Source organism: Crocodylus porosus, unplaced genomic scaffold (assembly GCF_001723895.1).
Source record: "Crocodylus porosus isolate Cpor-Errol unplaced genomic scaffold, CroPor_comp1, whole genome shotgun sequence".
NCBI classification, from domain to species: Eukaryota; Metazoa; Chordata; order Crocodylia; family Crocodylidae; genus Crocodylus; species Crocodylus porosus.
Window position 1 is genome coordinate 23,355,689 of NW_017728921.1, and position 27,446 is coordinate 23,383,134.

Consider the following 27,446-nt stretch of genomic DNA (forward strand, 5'->3'; position numbering starts at 1 on the left):
GCACGGCGCCCCCCCGCGGCGGGCGGGGACTCGTGCGCGAGAAGCGGCCGCCGCCCTGCGGCAGCCCGCTCCGGCGGGGTCTGCAGGCACCAGGGGTGCCCGTGCCGGTGCCCGTGCCCGTGCTGTTGCTGAGGTGGGAATTGTTCACTGGACAGAGAGAGGGGTCACGGCAGCCCCCCATGTCCCCGATCTGGACACAGCCCAGGGGCAGCCAGGGGTCTGCGTCAATCCTGCCTTCACCAGCGGCTCCAGCGGCACGGGCCAATCGCACCCCGGGGAACCACACAGGCGCCTCCAGTCCGCCCTCCAGGAGACATGCCAGCCGGCATCGTGCTGGGCTCATGCCCGCAACAGGTCACTGGCCACACGTCCTTTTGGCCAAGTCCCAAGGCAGCAGGCTGCAGGAGTTACACCACGACACCTGAAGAAATGGTTCCAGAAATGGCTTTATTGAGAGGTTACAGGTTTTCTTCTTCCCAGTTGCTGTCCCTGTGACCTCGGGTCTCCCATTAGGCAGTGCTGTTGCAACAGCAGAGCAGATCCGTAATCTACCGGCTGTTTTGTAAAGGCAACCAACCCCACACACAGCACTGGCACCTCCTGGAGTCAATGCCACCTGCTACTTCCCGCTAGATGGCCTTATTTTCAGCACTTAGAACTGTTTGGGCTGAAATTTCCAATGCCAAATTTCTGGCGAGGCCTTTTTTTTTTCCCAGTTGCAGCCCAAACCATCCAGCTATTTTTGAAAGTGACCTTGGGAGACAATACATTTTCTAGCCCATGAGCGTGTGGTTAAAGACTGTCACATACAGGCACAGGTGAGCTGAACAAAGATTTATAGGCAACTACAATTCTGGCATTTCCTGATTTCTGATTTTGCTGCCTGACTAATGAAGCCAGGGGATGTGGGCCGCACTGCAGCAGCGTGGGGCAGTAAGGGCACAGCCAGCTTTCAGACTAAGCTGTGGGTGATGTAGCTGACTTGCTATAAAGTTGCCAACCTCTGCAACAATCATGACCTTTGTCCTGGAGACACTGTAGCCCCTGGCAACCTCCCTGGACTCCTGCAGAGGAGTGGTGCTGCCTCCTGTCCTGTGGGCTGGGCGACTAGCACAGGCCTGGCCTGCCCAGTGTTGCCAGGTGTACATTAATTGTCATAGTTGTATGACAATTTCAACTGTTGTACGATGTACAATCAATAATAGTACAAGTGTTCAAAATGTACCAGAATTTTTGAAGCAGCTAATTGATGCAGCCTATGCAAAACCTGAGTCACTCTCAGAGAGTCTTAGCCAACTTTCGGGTTTGCTGTTGGCCCTTTCTTATAACCACTTGCCTTGAAATAAAGAAATGCTTAAACTCTGATGACCCAGTTCTCACTCACTGGCAATCACAGCCAGCAATATAAATAAAATTCATAATAATTTCATATTTAAGACCTGGCAATGCTGAGGCCACCGGCCAACCCACCTGTGGGCTCGAGCTACAGCCCAGGTCCTGCCAGGTCTGCAGCTCAGCCCGGGCACCAGCAGCCTTGGCTCGTGGGGCTGCACTGCCTGGCGCCTGTACCTGCACTGCTCAGCGCCTGTACCTGTGCCCCCAGGGCTGGGCACTGGGCAGCAGGGCATGGCGGCAGCACTGACTGGGCAGCCCTGGGAGCCACAGGCCAGGCCTCACAGCTCTGTGGGCCGGAGGCCATGCAGTACTGGCCTTACAGCTCTGTGGGGCAGAAGCTGAGCACCATGCTCTACACCACGCCAACCCCTGCCACTCGCCACCATCCCAGAAGGCCAGGATCTCTGCTCTGAGATTGGCCTGAGCAGCCCACGGGCCCTCTGGTGCTCGCTCCACTCCCTTGTTTCCCACCAGAGGCCTCTGCTCCCCTATGTCCTGGCAGAGCAGGGCAGGGTGGACTGCGCTGCTGGGCACACGCACGGCTGCACAACGCCATGCTGCTTCCTGCTGGGGCGCCAGGTAGTGGCTCCAGGGCAGTGAGGCAGAACCACAACTCTCCGCTCCCCTGGGCCCACCCCAGCTCGAGGGGCCCAGCCTGCAGTGCTGCCCGGCCCCGCACCATGCTGCTTCTGCCCCGAGTAAAGGTGTCTGTGGCTTGTCCCAGCCCTGTTACGGCAGGTGGGGGGAGGGGGGGACATGCCAGGCACCTCCACATGGGGGGACCGTTGTGCAGTGCCCGCTCATGTTCCGGCTGCTGCGTGGACCCCTGCACCTGCGCCAAAGCCTCAGCAGTGGTAGCCACCCCTGTGGGCCCTGGTCCCAGCATGGGCAGCCTGGTCCAGCCACGAAGCTGCTGCCCCCACACAGAGAAGCAGGGGATGGGGGGGCAGCACCCCACAGTGACAAGGTGGGTGCAGGTCTCATCCGTTGACTCCCTACCCATGAGTAGCAGACACACTTCCCGCTCGCACGGACAGACTGATCCATCAGGTTGTATCCTTCATATAGCCCCCAAGGATGGTCAAGGCCAGGCACAGACCAGGTGATACAGTCTAGGCCGTGTAGCCCTACAGTGTGGGCCAGTACATGTGATCACTATTTTCCTCTGATTATCTGTGACGTCGGAACCAAAGAACAAGAAGTGCCGCATCATTTCCAGGGATCTGCAAAAGCACTGCTGCTTCAGGACTTGTTCTCAGCATGAGCTGAATTTGTCTTTCATGAAATCTACCTGCTCCCCCATTACAGTCAGTGCTTTCCCACTTCACACTGCTTGGATCATCTAGAGGCATCCTAGAAAAGCCAGAACCGGGCAAGGCAATAATCCCTTCCTTACGTCTCTCTGTGATCTGTTCTGCATTTGGTTTGAACTGGCCATTTTCCTGTGTCTCATGGGGATCCCAGAACATACTGTGCAAACTGCATGCAAGTCACCCAGCTGCTTTTCACAGATGACCCATCTTGGTTCCCTGCTACAGCTGGCTTGCTGGTAGTGGTGAGCAGCAGGCTCTTGCCTTGGACATTTCCATCTGTTCCAGTTGCACGACTAAGACGGCATATCATCTGCTTCCCAGTTGACTCTTAATGCCCCTGCATAGGTTTGTCTCTACCTGGTCTCCAGGTTCTTCTCTCCTACAACTGGAGCTCCAGTCAGGCAGGTGAGGGGGATGTGCAAGTCAGCCAGGTGGGCTGTGTTCCCAACCAGCACAGAGTCGTATTGCACATAACTGCTCTAGCAAAGGGAGCCCCTGTCTTTTCCTCGGGGAGCCAGTAGAGTTGGGGTGTCATGTGGGAAAAAGAATTCTGACTTATAATTTGTAGGGTCCCAAGCAGAAGGTAGGCTTCTTACTGGGGATGGAGGTACATGGCAGGAGATCAAGTTATCCTCCAAGTGTCCAGGCCCCCTAGAAGCTCAGGGGCCTGTGTGCTTATGGCCAGCAATCGTAAGTGTATGGAACAGGGGGTGTAAAGTAAATTCTCATGTGTAGCTGCTGTGACACAAAGGGGGACACAGGCCAAATAAGCCATTATTCCACAAACTGTCTCCCTCTATGTTTGGGCTCTGTGCTCCTGCACTCCCACTCTGTTGTGCTTTTCTTGACCACCCCTCTTTTTAGGCTGCCCAACTCCCTTCCAGCTGACTAGACTTTATCCAGCCCCTCACAAATCTTATCTTGGGACCAACTGGGCCATAAAGAGAGAGGGTATGTAGTGCTGGCTTCTGGGATGCTCTCATGTTCTTAGGGAATGTTAAATACAAATGTTAATGAGCATGGCAGTGAATTACTCAGACAAGCTGGAGTGAGGTGAGAGGAGAGGCCTTCTGCCCTCTAGCAGACATCTGTGTTGGCATGGACCAGCAGAACTGCCACCCCGGGGGTGTTTTCACCATGCACAGAGGTGTGAGTGCAGCCCACCTCGGCTGGCTTTACTCTAGTTATCTCAGGTACTAACATTAGTGATGACACGATGCCGCAGACTTTAGTGTTAGCCAGCTACCTGAGTCTCACTTGGGCTTGTACAGCCTACAGGGCACTGGAGCTTCACTGCTACCAGTATCTGAGCTTCCTAGACTAAAGCCAGATTGGGTATGTCAGTACATGCTGCACTCACCCTTCCAGACCGCAGCACAGAGGTACCCACAGAGACTTGCTGCTGCAGTCATCTCTCACCTCTTACACTTCATTCTACTGGAGGAGAGATGCCTCTGACACACTCCTGCCTGCTCATGCCCCTATTTTCAGCTCAGCCAAGTGCATAAAGTAGGATCCTCCTACTGGGGGGTGGAACCTAAATTTAAAACAAATGGCTTCCTTCCTGAATGCCTCCCATGACTTCAGCACCCCTACCTAGCCTAGATGCTTAAAGATCAGGCTTCCTCTAAGGGACTGGGTAACCTGACAGTTACTCAGTGGATTGGCAACCTGACCTGGCACTAGTCTGGGGACAGAGAGCAAGATCAGAAATAATGGCCATGAAGAGGCTGCCCTCACACTGGTAGAGGCTCCAGTAGGTTCATTCTATGTAGCTCCAAGGCAGAGATGGGGAGCCTGCATCACTGCAAAGCCCATTCCCCATTCTCTGCAAACAACCCCTTGTACCTAACCAAACCAAGACCTACCCAGCTCACGCAGGGCAAAGGAGCACTCCAGAGAAGCTGCTGCATGTTCTAATGGCCCCTGGCAAAAGTTCTCTAGAGAATGGCTCCCATCCCAGTTCTTAATAGAAACTGGCCGGGTGGGTCTGGGGAAAGCAATGGTTTTCTTATAGGGAGAGGACTGGGAACAGGGTTGGGAATCAGAGAGAGGGAAGTGGGTCTTTATGGGCAGTCATAACTAGGCATTGTTCAGGGCCACCTCATTTATCTTCTCTCCCAGCTGCTCGATCTGTTCTTCTGATTTCTTGTCTGGCAGCAGGACTTCTACTGTGTAGCTGACCTTCTTGGCGTGGAGGTAGCTGTAGGTGTTGTCAAACCGCAGCACATCTGCAGAGAGGAAGACAGGGGAGTTAGTAACCGTGCAGGGTGAAGGCGAAATCCTGCGTTCCAAGGGAGCTGCTTTGAGTCTGCCCAGCACTGCCCCCACGCCAGGCTGTGTCTATTCATGTCAGTGCCTGGCTGATCCTGGCTCCATGGAACCAAATCCATTTTGTGTATGATTATTTTGGCCTCTGATGGCTGGGGGGGGTGGGGAATGAAGCTCAGGGAGAAGGACTAAGCAGACTGAAGTGGCCTGAATAAGCTACAAATTGTAATTAAATAGTTCCATAGTCCTGTTTTGCACCTAGCCATTTACAGAGAGTACATAAATGTTTCAGAAGTCTGAAATTGCCCTGCATTGGAGAATGGGTTCCACCAAGTTGCTTCTAGAAATCCTGCAGAGCTGCAAGATACAAGGATGGGGTTTTGGGTTTGACTGGCTAGGTTTGTTACATGGCAGATACAAAGATCTGGCAGGTTCGGGAGTGCAGTGTTTGCTATCTTGTACACCAGGGGTTTTCAACCTTTTTTGGTTGGTTTACCCCTGGCGGCAGGTTGAGAAGCAGGGAGTCTCCCAGCCGGTCAATGAGCAGTGGTGGGGCAGGCAGTTTCCCGGAGGCTGATCAGCGAAGAGGGGGGAAGGATTGGGGTGTGTCCTCCATGCACAGCAGCGAAACCTGAAACACCAGCGGCAAAACCAGAAGCGCTGGTGGCAAAACCAGAAGTGCCCCCACTTCTCTGTGCCACTGCCACGTACCCCCTAGGACCTTCCCTCATACCCCTGGTTGAGAATCCCTGTCGTACACAATTGGATCTGGTCTTTAGGGTTAGTCAGATTTAGACATCCAGCTTCATCCTTGCAAAGCCAGCCTTTCCTTCCTGAGCCTGTGTCAAGTGGTGCTAACACTATCTTGTGAGCACAGCACCTGTTCAGCCAGGCTCAGAATGGGGCCTGGGTATGTACAGGGCAGAACCCAGCATGCAGGGTGATATTTCCAGCTGTCCAGGACACTCACCATAGGAGGGAAGCTCAGTGCCCTGATGTAAAAGTAACACATTTTTTTCTCTGTTTCTTTCCATTGTGTGCCCTGGGAGGGGAGAGGCAAGGCACTCTGAGCCCCAGACACCTTGTTTGGGCAGATTCAGGAAGGATGCTGCTGCTGCTGAGAAGTGGGACAGCTCCCACAGCCAGGGTAAGAGAGCCACTTACAGACACCAGGTGTGGAGCAGGTGAGGGAGCCGTCCTCAGGCACCATGTGTGCATTGTAACGCTGGGTGGGGTGCACTTCTGTCATGTCACCAGCACGCTGCCGTTCTCCAATTTTAGTCTTCAGATAGACCCCAAAGCCCACGTCGGACCCATCTGACATGAACTGCCACCTGCAGGGAGGCACATGGGCTTCAGCTGCACAGGGCTTCTGTAGTGCCCCTAGGGTCCCTGTCCCTGCATCTCAATATCACCCTGCAACCAGCTGAGCTGATCCAGACCTGGGTATCCCCAACCCACTTGCACAGGGGTCTAACCCACCCATAATCACTCCCCCACAACATCCCCCCGCAATCAGCGGGGCTCATCCTGACCTCAACATCACTCCTAAGCAGTTGGTCTGATCTGCACCTGGTTAATCCTGGACCTTGTACATGCACATGTGTTTGGTCAGGCTCAGGCCTCAACCCACTTCTACCTCTCCTACACTCTCATTTGCCCTCACACTGTCACTCTTAACAGCTCCCCTGGAGAAAGTCCCACACATTTCTTTTCTGAGCCCCAGCATTGCTGGTAGCTCAGTTCCATGAGGTCTGGCTGCTCCAAGCCAGCTCTCCCTACCTGAGGACACAGCCTGGGAAGAGGATCTCGTACTCCACCTGGTGGGAGGAGCCCCTGTTCACCACCACCGAGTGCTCATACTTCTGCGTCACCTGGTTCCGCACATAATACTTCTTGGGGATATCACCGCCATAGTTGATCTGGAACAAGGCAAGACACGGGCTTTGATCACAAGATCTTAGCCCACTTGCTGCCCTCCTCCTTTCCCTCTGCTGCCATTAGATACCTTTGCCTCTGCCCGTTAGATCCCCTGGTTGCTGATTGCTAGACAGTATCTTTGATCTTGCCAGTATCGGAGCCTTTCTGTAACTGTCTGGTCAGGGAGTTGCACTTCCAGCTAGAAACCAGCTGTCTGCCACTCCAATGCACAAGTGAGGGGCACAGCATTCAGGACAGTGTCACTGTAGACTGTGGACGTGGTCAGTAACTGACAGAGCACATTGACAGGTGCAGACTATGAACCTAGCAAAAGCCTGAGTCATGAATGATATATGCTTAAGCTGGTATACAATCAACAATTTATAAGCTTGCATTTAACTCATAAGCAGTAGCCTCGGAAAGTAGAGTAAGAATTTGTTTATCAAGCCACTAATATTAGACTAGGTCAGGAATGAAAAACTGCTTTTTGAAAAAAGTGTATAACAGCAGCTAAAAGTAACAACTGATGTTTTGCTGTTTGATACTAATTGAGTTGTACATAGTCAGCTAGAATCCTATTGCAATAGTACTATGTCTTTGTTAACCTGTTGTGAACCTTGGCCACTTTCAAAGGACTTCTGCTAAGTTACAGAAGTGTGGCTAAAGCAGGCCACAAATCCTGTTCCACAGTGAACCTTTGCAGATATTACAATGGGCCTAGTCAGCAAACTAAAAGAAACAGAATATGGCAAGTTGGTTTAATAAAAGGTATTATTTTGGAACCAAGAGTTCTAGTTTTTTGTATGTCTTTTTGTCTCAGACCAACACGGCTACCAAGTACACCCCTGAATATGGCAAGCTGCATTGCTAGATGGTGAGGGAAAGAGATAAGAAGTCCTCTCTCTCAGAAATATACTATTCACAAGGACACAGACCCCAGCTAATTGGCATCTTCCAAATCCATGGGAAAACTGGTTCAATCCAGTTCCTGAAGTCTCAGTGAAACAAAGAAATCTGAGTAACACCAATCAGAATATTTATTTAAATAAACCACATATAAAAGTTGGGTGTAAACAGGAGAAATCTGGAGAAGATCTCAGCAAATTCAAGACAACCTGCTGCCAGCCTGCATGCCACCATCCTCCTCTGTCCTGCATCTCCCCCAAGTGGTATAGGTGAGAATCTGTATTGTGCTGTTACAAGCAGCTACATAGAGACAAGTGCTTATTCTTATGCTTTGGGATATAATCAATAAAAGGTTGGGTTACAGATCTGTCTTTTCCCTCTTTTTCTGGCTTAGGTGGTAGTAATACATGGCCTGCTAAGAGGGAATGGAGGATCATTGGGAAATGTGATTGTATCTTGATTTGGTTTACAAAAAGAGTACTCATTAAGGGAATTGCAAATTGTCCCTGAATTCTGTGTCTAAACTTGCAAAGGAGTCCTGATCATAGACAAGCTGTACTCTTGTCTCTTAAAAGATCAAATGGTACTGGGTTTTTGGTAACATCACCATACCTTGCTCTCACACTTGGGGTTTCCATCTGGGTCTGTACGAGTTCCTCCAAACTCCACAGGGATCTCCTCATGGTCGATGTACTTTTGCAAGACTTCCTTCCAGTTTGCTAACAGGAGAGAGAGAAGCAACCAACTTACAGGAGTAGGAATCACAGCATCACAGAACCACAGAAAAGTAGGGCTGGAAGGGACCTTCAGAGATCATCTAGTCATCTAGGAAGGGTGCTCTGTGATTGAAGAGCTGGAGTATTGGGATACAAGGACACTGCTGTGCTGGGATCAGAAGTGTGAAGTGAGATAGGTTTCCCAGAGCACTTCTAAGGTAGGGACAGGTTAACATTTGAAGCCCTCCAAAAATGGAGCATTTCAGCCATGGACAGATGCTCAGCCAGGAAGCCACAGAAGTCCTGTGGCTCCCCTTTAACTCCTGCCCACCCCTGCACTCCCACTGGAGTGCTTCAAAGTCACCAGAGCTGCATGCGCTCCAGCCAGGGGCATGGCAGTGGGCTGTGGAAGCTCCAATCCCACCCTCCAAGGGACTGTGGGAATAATGAACTGTCAATGTAGCTCTGGGGCCTTGGTCTCCTTGGGGCTCTGCTCTCCCCCTCTTGCTCTGGGAAGGGAAGGGAAGACAGTGAAGTTGATGACTGTGAGCACTCTACTGTCCACTCTGCCTCTGTTTTTCTGGACTACTTCCAGCAAGAACCAGACCAGAGGCCCCATGTCCCCCCACCAGAACCAGGATTCCTGCTCTTCAGGTTTCAGTCTCTATATCTTGCCTCTTGGTTTCTGTAGGTGGGTTAGGGACCCACCTACAGCAGGGGTGCTCCAGAAGAGCAGCAGTAGAGCATACTGGAGAGCACTCACTGACACTGTGTCCTGATCTTTCTCTTGCCCCCTTGGGAGATTGGGGGAGCAGAGCACTGTGGGATGCTGGAGGACCCAGGAGTGTCCTGTTTTGCTCTGAACAGCATGCAAAAGTAACAGGAAGAGTTTCATTTTGATGCATTTATAAGTAGTACTTGTTTCCTTCAAGGCCACTTTTGGAGCACTTCCCCATTTTTGGAGCACTTCAAAGGGCTTGAGTGTCTGTCCAGCTCCCCCTTTGAAGCACTTCAGAGGCATTTGAAGTACTTCAGATGTTACATCTGTCCGCACCCTCAGGATGAGGGCTGGGGGAAGTGGGTGAAAATAGTGGTCACTTCCTCACAGTGCACTATATCCTCCCACCCTGCATTCAAGCCCTAGCTGTTGGGCATGACAATACTCCTGGACAAAACAGTTGACCTAGTGAAGACAGGTTTGTACCTAAGACATGCTTTTGCTACTAATACAAGTTGCTGAGACAAGGCAAGGAAATCTGCAGGAAAATAATACTCCCTTTTTTGTGGGACCTTGCAATGGGATTGAAGTAGCAGAGGGAAATGGAACAAACAGAATGAAAAGAACAAGTCCGAACCTTTGGCAGCTGAGTAAATGCTGGCAGAAGCCCAGCACCAGAGCTCAAGAGGCTGAGATTGAAGAGGCAAGTCCCTGGCTGATGCTATCTAAGCCCCACACTGTTCCCAGTGCAATGTACATTCCAGGCAAAGGGCAATGCCCTGGTGGTTACTCTCCAGGGACAAGTGGGTGCTATTGACAGCAAAACCGCTGCACAGAACAAACAAAATTAAAGGCCATGATAGCTGCAGGCAGCAGAAGCACTTTGTGCCTCCATAGCTATTCTGGGTCTGAGCCAGCGATTGCCAACCAGGGTGCCACAGCATGCTGGGGTGCTCTGAGATTCTTTCAAGGTGCCTCAGGGTACAATACAATGTTACAACTGTTAACTGTACAGACATGATTCACAGGGAATCCATAGTGTTTAAAAACTTTCTGCTCTGCTGTGGTCTTTCTGAGTTCTTTGCAACAGAAAAAATACTCTATTATTTTTCTGTAGTCAAAAAATGAGTGAAAACTAAGAAGAGGCATTTTCCAAGATGTGCCTTGAGTCTAAGAAGGTTAAGAACCACTAGTTCGAGTGCTTGGCTTCAGTGTCCACCTGACATCACAGTTTGGCATGCTGGCTGGGATTGAAATCCAGCTCCCACCAGGGAGCGAGCTGATGGGACACAGCCCCTTCCCCAGGGCACAGGTTTCTGGAATGAGAACAGTGAGGGACACAGGGCTGCTCTCTTTTACTAGTGAACTTTAGTGAAATAGGGAAGACAACACTGTCAGTACAGTCCCAGTCTCTTGCTCTCAGCTCCACTGTACCATTTCTGCCCAGGATCTTCCCTATCCCCAGCCTGCCAATGTAAAGACTCAATATGCCCCTTCTCACATGCATCAAAAATCAACATCACATCATGTCTTACTACACAGTAAGACAGACCACAGTCTGCTTCCAGACCAGAAGGGGAAGGAATCATGGGCCTATTGCTTAGGCATTGGACTAGGACTCAAGGATCTGCACTTGAGCCTACCTCTGACCTTGGATAATCTGCATCATCACTCTGGGCCTCAGTCCCCTGCCCATACAATGGAGAGAATAGTCCTTCCTTTCATCTGTCTTTCTCATATAAACTGTAAGCTCTTTGGGGTACAGACCATCTCCAGTTGTGTGTGTGAAGAGTCCAGATCGCAGCTAGTGATGCTAGAGCTGCAACTAGCCAATAGGAATCATTTTATGACATCACACTGCCAGACAGAGATTAGGTGACTGGACATTACCTCCCCTTAGAGGAAGGCTCTGGGAAAGGGGTAGGTTCTACCTGCTGATCACTGTGGGGGACAGGGACAGAGCGGAGGGAGAAGATAAACTCACCTCCCAGGACCACAATCTTCTTGCGGGTGTCTTCACTTAGGAAGTGCTTGATAAGGTTGTAGGCCACAGGAAAGAGCTTGGGAGCTACAAAAGAGGCACAAAGAGAAAGTAGTGACATGGGCCAGAAATCCTCCATGCCACATTTGGCCCACTACCTCCTGCGCCATCCCCTATTGGGAACCTTACTTATCCTTGTCCCAATCTCTAGCCTGGACCACCAGTGCTGCACCACAGAACGGAGAGAAGGTGGCCAGGTAGAACTACAAAGTTCATGGTCAGTAGTGTGGTGCATCTCCTGGATTAAACCATGGCATCTCCAGCTGGGAGATAATCAACTGTGCTTCACCACCTGGGTGCCAGACCAATAAATCTGTGCCTGTGGTGGCAAAAATGCAGCATCTTCCAGTGGGTCTGCACAAATCAATGCCCAGAATGACTTTTCCTTATTTTTGTCATCTGAGGCAGACTCACAGATGAGTCTGTGTGCCCTTCAAGTGCATGTCTATGTTCCACACGAGACTGCAAATGCACATATGCCTGCACACAGAAAGGCACAGTCCCCAAGGCACGTCCTGCATGGGGTTACACCCACCTTTAATGATAAACAGGCGCTTCAGGGTCTCAGGGTAGTTCTCCTCAAACATGCCAAGGAACTGAAAATCAACAGACGTTTTAGTCAGTTGGGGCAAGGTGGAAAAAGATCCCTCCACAGCCCCCATAAACCTCAGTACCATATGTCTGATCAGTACATATGGGGCTGTGCAGAACAGAGAGGAAGATGAATCCAGGGTGCTCCACCAGCCCACCCCCAACTCAAAGTGAGAGAGCTGCAAGAGGACTTCAGTGATTTCAGTCAGCCCTTTCCCTCCCCCTGCTTCCCCTCTGACTTGGTCCAAGGCTTCTGCAACACGAGACAGCTGGTTTGTTTGCTTTAAACAGCAGTACTCCATCTCTTCCACTACCAAATCTGAACTCCAAGTGTCCTACCTTGTGTCAGGAACACAGAACAACAGAATCAAAGACCCAAACCCAGCAATGAATGCAAGTAGAGGTCTATAACAAACAATCCAAATCCCAGTTTCTCAGGAATGGGGACTCATGCTGGGGACAGAGTGTCAAAGAGCCCCAGATCCTAGATATTTAAGAGGGCATTAAAACATAAACACAACTGACAAAATGGACATGGGAACTGAAGATGGTCTTATGGGATGCCTAGACACTAAGAACTAGTCCTTTTTACAGAGGGTAATTCTTCCTCCAAAAGAATAACTCCATGGGATTAAAGCTTTTCATGCTTAATAACACAGCCTTGGAGGAAAACTAGATCTCATGATTTCTAAAGTAATTATATGATTTTGAGAGGGGGGGAGGGGAAAGCTTATGTCTTTGGAAAGCTTGAGATTAGTCAGTACACAAGGACATACTTGTTCAAAACCTCTTGTATTGGATCTACTGGTATGACCTGGTCAGAAAGTTCAACAGTTTATAATTTACGTCAGCCACTACCATGAGAGGGACATCAAAATCATGATATTTTTTAACAATAATAATACAAGTGGGGGGTTTTTTTATTTTTTTCTGGATATTTTAAGCCTTTAAAGTTTGTGATTTTGAACTTGTCTTCCTTATGATAAGGGTCAGAACTTCCTTTATTTTTTGTAAATAAAAGGCCTGGTTCTTATAATGCCCATGACTCCAGGAGATGGGACTTGAAAAAGTACCAAATATGGCCGACATACCATGACATTGTAAGATCTGGTAATATGGCAAAACTGCCTAAAACTTCATGGATTTCAGAGATGCAACCAAAGAAACCATGTCTTGGCCTCTCAGACACTTAAACTTAAAAATTCAGATGGGACAGTTAATATACAAGACAAACTACTGATTTTTCCAGGAATTTCTTCTGAAACTATTTAATCCAGTAGTTCCAGGAAACAGTCAAACAGTTTCTTTAACCCAGTACTCAAAACCAGAAATGCCTTCATTGCAAACACCTAGTGCAATATCTGTGAAAGCAGCAATGTAAGAAATGATTCTGTAACATCCTCAATAAAAGGGCCTGCTCAACAGCAAAATCATCTTCGAGAGTCATTTTGGATTCCTTCCTGAGAAATGAATCCCCAATCACATATTCTCACTAACAAACAAGCAGGGAGGATATTTTTTGCCACTCTTTCCTGTCATTTAAATTGCTAGAAGAGGAGCTGGTCTGAAAGCATATGCTGTGAATTAATCCACACACCAAATCACCAAAGCAGGATGTGAACATGCAACATGTAAACAGAGCTTGTGTCCCCCTGTCCTCACCTCTCCATAGGCTTCAATGGCTGGCTTCCACAGATGCTTCAGGCTCAGCCCCTCACAGTCAAAGATCATCATGACCATCTCAACCTTCTTCCCCAGCTAGAAGAGAATGGAGCACGGAGAAGATTCAAACAGGCATCATTCCTGCCACCTCGTGACTCTTCCCAGACCTGGTCACCTGCAGGGCTCAATCACAGGGACACACACAACTCTCTCTTTTTGCTGTGAGATGTGTTGTTTTCTCCATTTCACTTTCAACTTACTTACCTGGGCCCTGATTCTCAGAAAGTGGCATGTGTGACTCAGTACAGGAAACTACGCTCCACACTCCAGCATGGCCACATTGGACACAGCAAGAGGACCTGCGTCTTTCAGTTGGCCTTTAGAGATCACTCGGTTGTCTATGCAAGACTGGGGTGGCAGAGCTCAAAGTCCTGGTCATGTTCCAAATTAGCCAATACTGTGCTTTCTGCCTCCCCGGTTCCCACCGAGAGTTTCAACCCTGACAACCTGCTTTGAGCGGTTCTGTCAGGTCACTGCATAATGTCAGGTTTCTGTGTGCTGTTAAACAGCTATTGTCTTCTTTCTCCACGGTGGTTGGTGGGCAAAAGGATCCTTGTAAATCAGCCTAGACTAAGTCCTCACAACCTAACCAAGTTGGGAGGCAGGTTTCTCTAGAGCCCCTAGCTAGGAGTTTTCTAGAACTGGAATTCAAGCTAAAATCCCGGTTCCTGCCCTGGAATAGGACCTCGAAGCTAGATGATAATGACTCACAAGCCAGCAGGGTTCTTACCTTTTGGCTCTGCTTGTCACACTCCTGCAGCAGCCTTTGGCAGTCGCGAAACTTGTATTTGATCAAATCTTGCTTGGAAGCTGAGAAGAACAAGCCTTTGGGATCCAGGGGCCCAATGACCTCGTACCAAACAGGGCAGCCATCCCGGTCATACCCACACTGGCCTCCAGACAAGTACTTCTCAATCACCTGTTCAAAGCAGATACATACCCTGAGACCCTCCCCTCAATTACGCAGAGGCATGTCCAGGCCTAGTGTACACAGCAAAGTTTTGCCAACAAAAGTTCAGCGTGTTCAACTCAGAGCTCCTCAGTGACTGCCCTTTGGCCAGCACAATGACTACACCTGCCTTTGCCCAGCAGCCAGGTGAGGGGTCGCAAAGACAATCCCATGCCTTCAGTGGGTTGCCATGGTCCTTTCAGCAGCTGGTGCCTTCCCCAGTGCTCTGGCAATGGTACATCTCCAAGCACAGCACACAGATGTGCAGGTACTTTTGCAACATGGCAGTAGTTGCTGCTGGTCACTGCCTGAACTTCCTGCTGCCAGAGTGGAGAAGTGCAGATATAGCTTTAGGGCTGTACCCAGAACAGGCCCAGAAACCCAGGCTGTGATGTAAGGCAGTGTTTCTCAACCTGTGGGCTGTGATCCAACAGTGGGTTGTGACAATATATGAAAGGGTCACAAACAAACTGTAAAAATGGATTCTACTTTGAAGGAGAAAAACATGGGAAACGGTGACTTTTCCCTTGCAGGCTGACAGAGTTCCAGCTTGCAATGGGCTGCTTGGGGCCCCCCTTGCTCCACACACCCACGTTCTGCCCACACACTGGGGGGCTGGTAGCAGGGGGCGGCAGGTTGGGAGTGAGGGGCACTGGGTAAGGACTGGCCATTGATGTTCACAAATGGGTCCCAGTGCAAAAAAGGTTGAGATCCACTGATCTAGGGGATGAGACCCTGAGGCAAAAGGCAGAGAGGAAATGCAGACTCACCTCTGGGGCCTTCCAGTTTTCAATGTTGTCAGCATCCATGACCTTTCTCACCTCAATGTGCTGTTAAAATAAACCAAAGGGGGATGCTGACAATTTGGGAAACAGGTTGGGTCACTCACAGGTAGAACAGGGTCAGGAAATACAGAAGCCTGGACCTCCATTTTTTTTACTTTCAGCGAAAGCTGAGAGTACAGTACAATATAGGGGGAGCCAGGTATGGGCCAGATAGCTACACAGGAGTGAAATATATAAGGATCAATGTACAGTTCACAGCCTCTGCTTAAGAGGGTCTCAGACTAGGACAACAAGGGGTTGCAAGGCAGGACTGAGAGCATCAGCAGAAGTGGGAGAGGATTTCGGTGTGAAACAGCAAGATGATGAACAAGACCAATGAGAAGAGGAGTGCTGGAATAGGAGGTTGGGCTGCCGGAAATGAAGCAGTGGTGGCAGGGAGGGAACCTAGGTTGGTATAAAATAAAAGATAAGTAGTGTTCAATGATACAGATACCTTAAAGTCTTCCTACATGAGACAGACTGCAAGCTCCAGCACCTGGCCAGGTATTATAGGGGCACTGGACAGATTTATGGATGACTGCAGGAATAGAGCATGCTCTGATCCTGTTCGGGAATGTGGGTCAGCAAGGCATATGCTGGGAAACATGTGGACTGTGAGAAGCAGGGGGGAGGTGGAAAGCAGCAGGGACTGTAAAGGAATTTCTCACCTTGCGGAGCATGCCCTCAGATTTCTGCAGGTCAAAACAGCGGGCTGCAACAGAACATGGAGATTATGCTCAGCACAAAACTTATTCCTGCAATGCCCTTCTAAAAGTTGTGCTCCATAGAATTAGTGCTGGTTCAATAGCACTGGAGGCAGGTATACATGGCATCAGCAGGGCAAAGCTATCCTACTCTGCTTTGCCAGGGCTCCTTGCCTCCGAACCAGTGGGATCAATCACTAGGAGTCGATTTGATCCAAGGCTTCTCAGCTCAGGCCACCACTAATGGGACCAAATGGCACCAAGGGGGCTAATAGTTTATTTTATGTGAATACCCACACATTGGGAGCTGAGCTGAGAGCACCTGGCTCATTGCACAGAGGTCATATCCAGGTGTCAGACCTGATAACAATGCAGGAATGTGGCCTGGTGGATAGCACACCAAACTGGGGTTCAAACACTGGCCTTTTGAGTAAGCTTGGGCCAGTCACCACTCTTCTCTGCACCTTAGTTTCCTCATGTATAAAATAAGGATAATGTACTGATTTAATGAAAAATGCTATATGAACATTAGGTATGAATGTGATAGAAAAGTAATGATGATAAGAATGCACCTGAAATTGAAACCCCCTTGTTGTTCCCATTCTACAGGTGCAGTAAAATCAGCAACATTTGTAAGAATGCAGCCTGAAGGTCTCCAGTGAAACTGTCCTTGTACCATGGAGTGGACAGTTGCATTGCTTATATGGAGGACAGACCAGACTTGGGCTCCTTCCCCTACTAGAGGAAGGGCCAACCAGAGAGAAAAGATGCACAGAGCTTTCCTCTGCTGTGGAAGTCAGGTCTGATGTGTACAAGGAAAAGGCAGGGCCATTTCTAAGCTGCTGCAGTAAGATTTCATCACATGGAGGATGTATGCTATGGCAAATACAATGCCATTTCCCTTTGTGCTTAAGTGACTGATTAAGAAACTGCTTGCTAGGACCTCATAGGCCTTGGCTTTCAAATTACAAAAGAAAAAAAAATGAGAAAAATGTTCTAAAGTGGCCAGTTCAATCCAGCCCTCTGCCCTGCTCCTAGTCATGTCTCGATTGCCCACTTGGCTGATTTGCAATAATTTTTTGCAGCTGTAGTAACAGTGGCTTATATGGCTCTTGCTGAGTTCTAGAAAAACTCATTTCACTCTTGAGGCTGGGGACCCAGAGACCCACCCATGCCTAGGAATGAGCTCTCTCCAGATGCAAGCATCTAGGGGCAGAGACAGTCATTTATTCTGTTTGTCGGTACCTTGCACAATAGAAGCTGACATGACTGGCATCCTCCAGATGTTACCATAGTAGAAATGTTACATAATGCTACCCCAACTCCCTGAATCTGCATGGGATTTAATCTGAGAATGGGCTGGATCTCCGTTTGGATCTTAATCACAATAGCTGAGGTGAAATGCGTAAATGTAACACGTCACACCCTCAAAACATTCCAAAAATATTTGCTAGTTAAGTGCAGAGTACCTCTGCTGGGTGCAAGGTATTAGCAGTCCCCATTCTACAGAAGTGAAACTGAGGCACAGAGAAGCGAGGTCAGACAGGCCTGAGTCAGGAACAGAACCAAGGAGGGTCCTGATTCCCACATTAGGAGCATGTGTGAGGCCAAATTAGTTAATATTTAGTCGTGAGTTTTGAAGAATAAGGGTGATACAGGGTTTCACAGAATTATCCGCTAACAGGTAACTGGACGTAAAGGATGATTTCTCTATGAATTTGAGAATTTTGTTTCAAGGAAACCATCTCCAACTAGCACCATGATGGGTTCATTGGGAAGAAGACCTGAGTCAAACCACAGTCATATTGGAGGGAAGGAAGGGTCTGTGGCCTTTGAGTGCATTCATCTCAACTTAGCTCAGTGGCCCTACAAGACATCCCTTTCTCCTTCAGTAGCTCAAGGTCCAAGAATTCTGGGGCTATCAGAGGGCCCTGGCAGCTTTATCATCAAGTGCGCTTTTACTCGCCCCTTCTCCAATCTGAGCTCTTAACTTCTTTTTAGAGCCTGACAAGGAGAGTCTTCTGGGCAAGATCAAGTGGAGGAATCTGACCTAAGACAAACATGGAGACAACCTACTCAAATCCACAGAGTTGTTCCCCAGAGCAGTGCTGCCAACTGCCAACTCCTGTGACTTTTACCAGGAACCATATGATAATTGGGGGTTTATGTTCAAGTCCTAGCTGCTGGAGTCATGTGAATAGATGGAAATCTGCTTTCATTAATAGAAAGGAAGTGGGCTTGAAATATTAAAACATGACACAAAAGACAAATAAAACTGACCTGAAATATATTTAAAAATCTCCTGGTTTTTAAGAAAACGTGTAATTTTTTAAAAAACTCTTAGAATCAGCAACAAAGGTGTAGGGGCCTAGGACTAGCAGTGCAGCATTTTCTAGTGCTCTTAAAGCCACAATGACATGGTTTGAGCTACACGGAAGGACTATGAATGTGACATCTGCCACCCCAGTCGCTATGCCAGGGATGGACAACGGGACCCCCTGATGTAAGACTATGACCTGCTACAACATGAACTCCTTGGCTCACGTCCTCGGCAGACTGGATCCACTCTAATAGATGCTCACTGGTAGGAAATACTTGTATCCAAATGGATCCCCAGTGGGATTTTAGGATTGGGCCAAAGACTTTAATTGCTCAACCTGGAAGTGCTCTGCCCCCTTTTCAATGACACCATTGAGTGATTTTTCCATGTATGTAGGTTCCTAGCTTCAAGCACTCAGTGCAGGCTTTGGACTACCTCAGTGGCCTGTTGGAGTGAAAGCCTGGAAACATAAAGACGACAGGAAGGAAAGCAAAGGCAGGAAGGGTGGGCAGGCAAGTCAGTGGGAAACAGGCACCTGCTAGCTCTCACTGCCATCGAAAAATCAGCCCTTGCGTCAGGTAACTCCAGCACAGACACTAGGTATACTGGATACATGGATCCTAGTTCTGAGACTTGTGTAAGGTGTGGGAGTCTGAACTGGTGTTTCTGGTCCCAGTCACTCTGAATCCACTTAGCAGAAGTGTGGTTGGAAATGTTCCTGGGTCACACCCAGACACTGCTGTGAATTTTGGACTTTCCAAACCAGATAGGAGGGAGAAAGTGCAAGTGAGGGAGTTCTTCTGATAAACGAGCTCACAGTACACTGTATCCCCTGGAGCAGAGATAAGGCCCTTTGTTGCTCTGATGTAGTCCCATCATTACAATCCCTTGCAGCCTCCCTGCAGTGCTGCTTTGAGGAGAAGATACTATCAGATGCTGGGGTGGGGTGAGGCGGGGAAAGGTGTTTCAGATGCAAAAGCCCTTTGAGCCAGCACAGCATTCTTTGCAGAGACATGTGGGATCACAGCCCAGGCCCAATCCCCCTGCTCTTCTCCCACAGGTATTGGCCCCACATCAACCCTGTCACTGCTGCTCTTTGTTCCTAGGAGGCAAAGACACCATAACTGCCATCCAGATTCTGGTAGTTTTTTTCCTGGTCAGCTCTAGCTCTGGGGTGTCCTCTTGGTGCCCCACAGACAGGATCAGAACTGGGGCTTCCCTTCCGTGGGACTGAAGCTCCATATAAGAACAGGAGCAAGGTCATAAAGCTTCATGTACAGATAGATGCTCAGAAAGCCAGACAGCCTCATGAGTAGATAAATAAAGCAGGCTGGCTCTGGAAAAACAAGGCATCCAGCCCTCTCGTGTCGCCAAGAATTTAGCTTGATCAGCTCCAAGCTCCCTGCAGCAGGGCACTCCCAGGCCATAGCTCCATGGCCAATCCATACAGCCACAGAAACCTCCATGGCATTCATCCTGAAGGAGTCTGCGTAACCCAACACCACAGATGTTCTCAGCCTGACCTGCCCCAACAAAGGGGTGGTTTCTTCCCTCATGCCTCCCAATCCAGTTCCCACACCTGAACCACTTCCCTTTGCAAGTGGACACCAGAAACCCTCCACCTGTTGGCAGCCTCTAATCCAGCTGCACTACCTGTTCTGTCCTCCCACCTGTGGGATTTTCATTGCTCTTTGTTCTCCAATTTAAAGCTGGGAAAGCAACTCACATAAATCCAACCCGCCTTCCCCCTCTGGACAAGCTAGTTTGGGTCTGGTGCTGCCTCACTGTCTCTTAGCTCTAAGGCAAATACCGTCCAATGCCAGCTATTGCTTTGAGGGACTTTTCCGAACTTCCCAGAGCCTTCCACTCCCCATGGAGTACTCATCAGGGGCATCTCTCCACCGCTCCATCCTTTTGGGCTCCTCAAGGCATGGGAGGCTATCTCCATGCCCCCTCCAGCCCTGTTTTCTTTCCCACCTCCCCCGGTCCCCATTCTCACCTCGAAGCCATCGCAAAAGGTAACAGTCATCTTGATAAGGGAGGGAGGGCAGCACGTCCTTGATGTTCTCACGGAACTGAGGAGAGAAGAGGAGAAAGGACAGTGTCAGAGTGGCGAGCATTAGCCAAGAATACCCTCTAAATCCATTTCCCAGGCACCTCAGTGTCCCAGACCTGTCTCAGTTCAGACTCAGAGATTTTCACCCAACCCCTGTCATTATATGTCCCCTCATTCAGGATCCTAGGATTCCCAGTGATGATTCCAGACCTACAATTCAGCCTGATGTGGGACATAAATGAGGACAGGGAGTGCACACAGCACTTCTCCAAGAAATCTGGGCATAGCTAGGCCCTACATATACACATCAGTCAAAGCAGGACCTCCCACAAACCTGACCGCTCTCCCAGCTGTTTAATGTTCCCTCAGCTGACAAGGCTGGAAGTCAGGAAGTGACTATTCTGAGCAGGGCAGTTCACCCATGCCCGTCCCTTCTCTCTCATTTCCTCTCCCAGCACCCCACTGGGGCGTGCTCATGGGGCCAGCAGAGAAGCGACTGCTCTCAGTCCCACATTGTGAGCACCTGAATGTCAACCAGAGGAGCCAAGAAGGGACCTTTCCAATTCCAGTATCCCTTTCACATCACACCCTGGATCAGAGGCAGAACAATGGAGTGCGCGTGTGACAGAGGTTTTCACCAAGGCAATATGCAACCTCCCTCTCCCTAGAGATCATGCCACAAGCAAAGGCACTGCAGAGGTAGAAGCAATCCACTGAGTCCCATGTTCCTGAGCTCAACACAGCATTATGCTCTCTCCAGTCTAGAATAACATGTCCCGGGGCGCTCTCACACCATCTCCCTTCAGAGGCTTCTGGAGCCATGAGAGCTCATTGCTTTTCGAGAGGGTCCTTTGCCCATTTCCATCTTGTGACTCCTAAATTGGTATTACTTCCATTCCTTCCTCCCCCATACTGCAGCCTAACTAACACAATTGCCTATGGTGCCTACTCTCCCCAGCCCCCTGACTCCTGGGATGGGCACTCCCTTCTCCATACCTGGGTGTTAATGTTTCAGCTCTATAACCTCTGTGGGGATTACAGTGTCCTGCAGACTGGACTGTGATGCCTGGGGGTGTGGCAGGGGGAGGGGGGTTGAGCATTTCATTGATTTAGTGCAGCAGTTCCCAAACTCTGACAGATTGCACACCACCAATTTAAAATGATACAACCTTAAATACCACCAGCAAATTTCTGTCATATAAAGTAATTATAATAAATCTGTTAACACGTACCACTAACAGGTTGTTTGCGTACCACTGGTGGTACGCATACCACAGATTGGGAACCACTGAGCTAGTGGATTGCCATTTTCTGGTAACAGTTCAAGGCCTGGCTCCAGTCTACAAAGCCAGGAGCTAGTCCAAGTCCTGGATCCTTCAGAGACTGTTACCCTGCTGTACTAGGGATCTTTTAGCTGGCAGAGCAAAGGGGTCATTAACCTGCCCCTGGGGATGTCTCTTGCATAAGGGAGCTTCCCAGCCAGTGTAAAAGCCATGGCCAGAGCACCGAGTTCTGCAGCGTGTGTTACCCAAGAGGTCAGATCATGTAGTTGATCTTTTTCCTCCTGGCCTTTTACTATTGCCCCACGAGGCTGGTTTAATCGACACTAGAGACTGGGTAGGTCGTGACTGCCCTGAAATAAGGAGCGTGCAAAGTCAATTTGCAGGCACACTTCTCTCCCTTGGACTGCATGCAGGAATACAGAAAGAGAATGAGGGACTGCAGCTCCATCTGGTCACCATGGCCACATGGGTACATTACAACTAGAGGTGTGACTGCTGCTTGTGTAGACACAGCAGGATTAGCTTTCATCTTGTTATCTTGAGTATGATGGCAGCGTACCCAAGCAAAGAAGTCGAGTGCACTGCATAAACCCAGCCAGGATCCTGAGTACATGCTCAACAGCTGAAGTCCATCCTTCACTGCTACTGGCACTAGCTTGATTAAAGTTATACTGGGTGTCCCTTCCTACATTGTAATCACATTTCCCGACTGCGGTGCAGATGTACTCACAGAAAGCTGTACTCCTCTGGGACAGTGCAGATAGCAAAGTCCAGGACAAAGAGAAATGCGGGATCTTGAGTGTGGGAGGGTCTGGCTGTGCAGCAGATGTCTCCTGGAGATGAGCCCAACTCAAAGTCTGAGAACTCTCAGGTTCAGGGTTCCTGAAGGAAACACTCCCTCTCTGCCTGCACTTTCCCACCAAACTTGCAGTCACCCCCATAGGTCTCAGTCCAGAATAAACCACCATACAACCTTCCTAGAATCCCAGAAGGGAGAGGAGCCAAAGATGCCACAAAGTCCATTAGAGACCCCCAGTACACCAGGCCAATTAGCCAGGCTGGCCTTTGGACAGTGCTGGAAGGGGACCCAGGGAGAAGGATGCTCTGGAAGCTTTGCTGAGAAGGCCCGGCCCAGTGTCCACCTGTGGGAGGGAAGGCTTGTGCTGCTCACTTCCATCTGGCATGGCTGCACTAGAAGAGACATGGACCAGTCCTAGAAGGTAAGCCTGAGGTAAAGACTACCCGTTTAGGAGTAACCATAGGTAGTCTAAACTCTAAATTAGAGTGGTTCGGGTTACTGAAGGGAGCCTTCAGGGGATCTGAGAAGGGCACACAGGCACTTAGAAGATTCATGCTTGAGGGGGTGTTTCTCTCCTTGGGTCAGCAAGGCTCATAATAAGCAATGCAGAGTGGATCTGTGTTTGGGATATGAAAAGGAAGGAGCTAATGGCTGGAAACTGCTACAGGAGCACCCCCTGGCATCAGTCTCAAAGATAGCTGGTTTTGGATCAGTGGTATGCACAGCACAAAGAGTCTGTGCCACTGTGAAGAGCTGGGGAGAAACTGCTCACAGGTGACAGTTGTGCAAATTGCAGGAACCCTGAGCCTAAAGGAAGCCTGACTATCCCCTCTCCCCCTACACCAAAATCCAGGTGCTTCAGCTGTGATAAGGTAATGGATGGTGCACATCTCCCAGTGACATATCAGTCAAGGTCCTTCCCTCCTTAATGAAAGTTGATTAGATTAACATGACCTGAAATTATGTGTGGTTAAACCCAGGATTAATTTATTCACATTGAGAACAACACCACAAAGCAATGTACAAACCCAAGAAAAGATAAGAGTCCAGCAACCTGTGTGGGAAGCAGGGCAGGAGAGATTCCAAAAATCTGTTCTCAACAAACACCCTTCCCTTCTGTGTTATTCTGTATCAAACATGTCACACATGAAACTAAACATCAGGTCAAACCCTCTGCAAAGCATATGAAAGCACTTCCTGCTGTGCAAAACTGCCTATACTGTGCTTATGATACAAATGCCTCTAAACTGACTATCCATCCAAAATATCTCCTTAGTTCTCCTCTAACATAAGAACAAGGGGACCCCTTGTGAAGGAAAAAAGTAACACATTTAGAACTAATAGGAGGAAATAATCTTTAAATGTACAATTGATCCCCTATTTCATTGCCACACAGTATGGTACAAAGTTTGGTAGGTAGTTTTACAGAAGGTAAAATATATCTCCAAGGATGATATGAAATACTGCAGCTGTACTACATAGAATAAAGTGTATAAAAGTGATAAAGCCTCATGCATCAGGGCATAACCATAAAGACACACATTTGTGGTTGACAAGATAAGGAAGCCTCCATTTTGACTTGTTATTCCCAAATAACCAGTTTTTTTAAACTGATTTTGGAGTGCTTGATTCAAAGACAGATTTTGAGTGACCACCACTTAAGCTGAAATCATAGGAAGATACATGTGCCCAGTATCTCTACAAAACGGACCCACATCTCAGAGCTCATGACCTGGACCTTTGCAAATGTGGTCTTCTTGCTTATATTTGGTGGGTTTTTACAGTTTCATCTGAAGTACACAGTCCTAGCTGCTGTCAAAGACAGGCACTAGACAAGATGGACCTCAGGTATGAGACCATCTGGTGGGGCCTATGTTCTACTACTGTTTCTCAAACCTTGTGATTTTATGCCCCACTGTAGGAAAATCAGGCATTCTCATGCCCCCTATTTCAGCTGCCATCACCACTTCTCTCACTACCAATTCTCTTGGCCATTGTCTCTGCTTCCCTGCCCTCCAGCTATCAGTGGCAATTGCCAGCAAGGATAAGTGGTGGCTGAAGCAGGGGGGCATTACAGTGGCTAAAGTAGGGGGTTGCTGCCAATGGCCGTGATTCGCAGGTACTTCCCCAGGAACCTTTCATGCCCTCCCAGGAGGGAGGAGGTGTCTCAGTTTGGGAAACACTATTCTACTGGACTTCAGTATAATGTCAAAGCCAACTGAACAGCATGTAGAAATAAATATTAGGCTTGAATTTCCTCTGCCCCTTGTATAAGCACTGATATGAGTCCAAGGAGGTATGAAATGCCCCTTGCTCCTTTGCAGAATAGTTAATCATTCTGCATGGGGTAAGATTTGTGCTCCTGGCATCTAACACCAGAAACAATCCTTTTCATATAGGCTGCAACAGTCCTGTGAATCCAGTGAACCTAGATTTGATAACCTCTCATTTCAGGGGGAAAAGCAGTTGGTTGCCTCTGCATGCTGTTTCTAGGTGATAATGATTGATAATCAACAAGTCTTTAGTGGAGATGTTGAATCTATTCTTGCTCAAAAGTGACTATCACTTGGCTTTGCTTACTTTATAGGCAGATAGCAGGCCCTGGATTTGTACCTGAATGATCATTACTTTAAATGCAGGAAGGCAGGTTTCCCTGCCAGCCAACATCCTTCTCTTTCTTTTAACTTGAAGGTACATTAAAACTGACAAAACGGGTTTTCAAGTAAGGTGTCATCAAAACAAGCTAATGAGATGCAAACTAGAACCATTAACAGCTGGTTGCATCAGTACTCTCCAAACACTAATGAACTTCCTGCAGTTCCCCTGGAAAGAGAAATATAGTTGTTCCTATGTTATAAATGGGGAGAGAGAAGCCTGGAGGTGAAGTGATTCATTGGAATACCTGTGAGGAATCTGTGACAAAAAGGGGAAAGCACATGTGTCCTGTCCTGCCCACAAGGTTATCTTTACTCATTATATTCTGTGTACTCCTTATAGTCTATTTAAACACCCATGTACCCTTTAAATGCAGTGGGGCCTGGTTCTTCACCTTGACTCTGGGTATCATTTCTACTGATATAAGTTTAAGTAAAACTGCTACCAGATTGCTACTAGGTGATTCACACTTGTTACAGCACTTGCACTCACTCTGGACAGAGAAGGAAAGAAAAGGTTTGTTGGGCCAGGGAGGGAGAAAAGGGGTAAAGGAAGGAAGCAAGCAATGTTTAAGGTTTAAAGGGAGAGAAGCGCAGGGCGCTGATAAAAGAGAGGACAAATGGATACAAAGAACCATCCAAAAGAGGAAGAAGTCAAACCCCCTCCTGCTGCCTGGTATAGCAGGGATTAGCACAGAACCAGGGGATGGGGAAGTCAGGAGAAGCTTCCCATCCTGGCCTCTTCCAGCAAGAGGTGCTGTAGTGTAGGAGTATTGGTTGTGCATGTGCTCCAAGCTATTCTAGTGCAATCCTCCCTCTCAAAGGAAAGAAACCTTAGCTGAGAGCTTGACTGAGCTAAGACTACTTCAGCCTTGGAGTCAGAGGCCATGTTTACATAATACACTTACCACGGTGCGCTCAAACAGACAGTGCTGCTTATGGCGTTGAAGCTATGCCTGCTCTACATGATTAAAGCCCCTGAAGTTGGGAATAGCGTGGCTGCATCTTGGGGTGCTTCAAGTAGGAGAACTGCTATGGCTGAGCGACAGGCACATTAGTTTTACTATGTAGACATGGCTACAGACACTGCAGGGAGTGGGTCTGGCTATTGGGGCTCCCAAGCTACTCCAACCCCAGTCTCTTTGCAGGAGTCATCATGGGGAAGAGGGTAATGGTGCTGTGTACAGCAAAGACCTGCAGCCATTTGCTGTTCGCCTTTTAAATTCAGAAGCTGCTTAAGGAACAATCACCAAGCTAATCAGCCTGCAAGGCACCTGTCTCCCCGAGATTCGTCCACCAGACACGGGCCATGAATGCTCCCCTTTGTGTCCAGTTCCTTCTGCTAGTCTCCAGGCAACCACATTCCCCAGTTGAGATGCCAGCTCCACCACTTCTGGATGACACATTAGATTGGGTTCCCTTTCCCCCCCACACTGCACATCTCAGGGGGGTGGGAGATGCGCTATCTACATTCGCCCAGAAGCTAGCTTGCACGGGCGAGTGGGAGCTCATTAAAGACTTGGCAGTGCTGAGACAGCCAGCGTGATCATACTCCCATGAGCTGCCTAGTGCTTTTCCAGCATCACCTCTGCTAATCAGCAGCCACAGATTCTCACAGGAGGTTTCTTTATGAATCACCTGCCAGGGTGCTCCATGTACTAAAACCTCACGCTGCTGTCAAGTTCCTGGGGTATGGGAGAAGCCCCACAGGGCCATGCCACAAAAAGCTGTGTGCAGGGAAATTTTAAACTGAAATCTGCAGCCTGCAGGTGACATCAGGGAAAAAGCTTTCCTGGCAGCTTGGTGACATGGACACCTCTTCTTCCTGTCCCTCCCTCCCCCCCAATACCTGCCCCTGCTGAGGAACCGATGCAGTCCCCATCACTGCAGCATCCCAGCGTCTCACAAACAGAACAGTTGAGGAGAAAAATGAGAAGACGCTGCCTCTCCCCTCTTTCCCGTGTGAGGACAGTTTTTCAGAGAAATGCTATGACAGAAACAACAGCATTGCTGAAAGACAGCAACCCTCCATGCCAGATCTCACCTTGTCTAGTGCCTCTGCCTGCTTTGGGCTCAGATCCCCAACTCTTCCACTCATGGTCTCTCCACTGCTGATTAGCTGCTGGCTTCTGTCTGCAAGCTAATCTGCCCTGCACAAACTGGATGTTTCAGGGCTAGGCTGCAAGCACCGCCTCTTAAAGGGGATGCCTCTGGAGCAGTTGCAGGCAAGCAAGAACCAGTTCTGCAGGAAGGAGAGGGCACTG

At 49.0% G+C, this 27,446-nt stretch overlaps 1 protein-coding gene across 1 annotated transcript; it reads right to left on the reverse strand.

The window, feature by feature from the left end:
* Positions 1 to 426: 426 nt before the first annotated feature.
* Positions 427 to 27,446, reverse strand: SEC14L2 (SEC14 like lipid binding 2). The gene is made up of 12 exons (XM_019539266.1): positions 27,227 to 27,446; positions 20,390 to 20,465; positions 16,035 to 16,078; positions 15,313 to 15,372; positions 14,324 to 14,512; positions 13,534 to 13,629; positions 11,816 to 11,876; positions 11,224 to 11,307; positions 8,418 to 8,524; positions 6,762 to 6,901; positions 6,144 to 6,313; positions 427 to 4,939 (listed from the first exon to the last, which is right to left on the reverse strand). Exons 1-12 carry the CDS (start codon positions 27,278 to 27,280, stop codon positions 4,791 to 4,793), a joined length of 1,230 nt encoding a protein of 409 aa, XP_019394811.1. The 5' UTR covers positions 27,281 to 27,446; the 3' UTR covers positions 427 to 4,790.

Excerpts from the sequence above, each read along its gene's own strand:
- SEC14L2 (XM_019539266.1), bottom strand. The coding sequence starts at position 27,280 with ATGAGTGGAAGAGTTGGGGATCTGAGCCCAAAGCAGGCAGAGGCACTA. Across the intron at positions 15,373-16,034 it reads CTGAGGGCATGCTCCGCAAG|CACATTGAGGTGAGAAAGGT; the intron begins GTGAGAAATTCC and ends TTATTTTAACAG. Across the intron at positions 6,902-8,417 it reads ACCCCAAGTGTGAGAGCAAG|ATCAACTATGGCGGTGATAT; the intron begins GTATGGTGATGT and ends GCCTTGTTCCAG.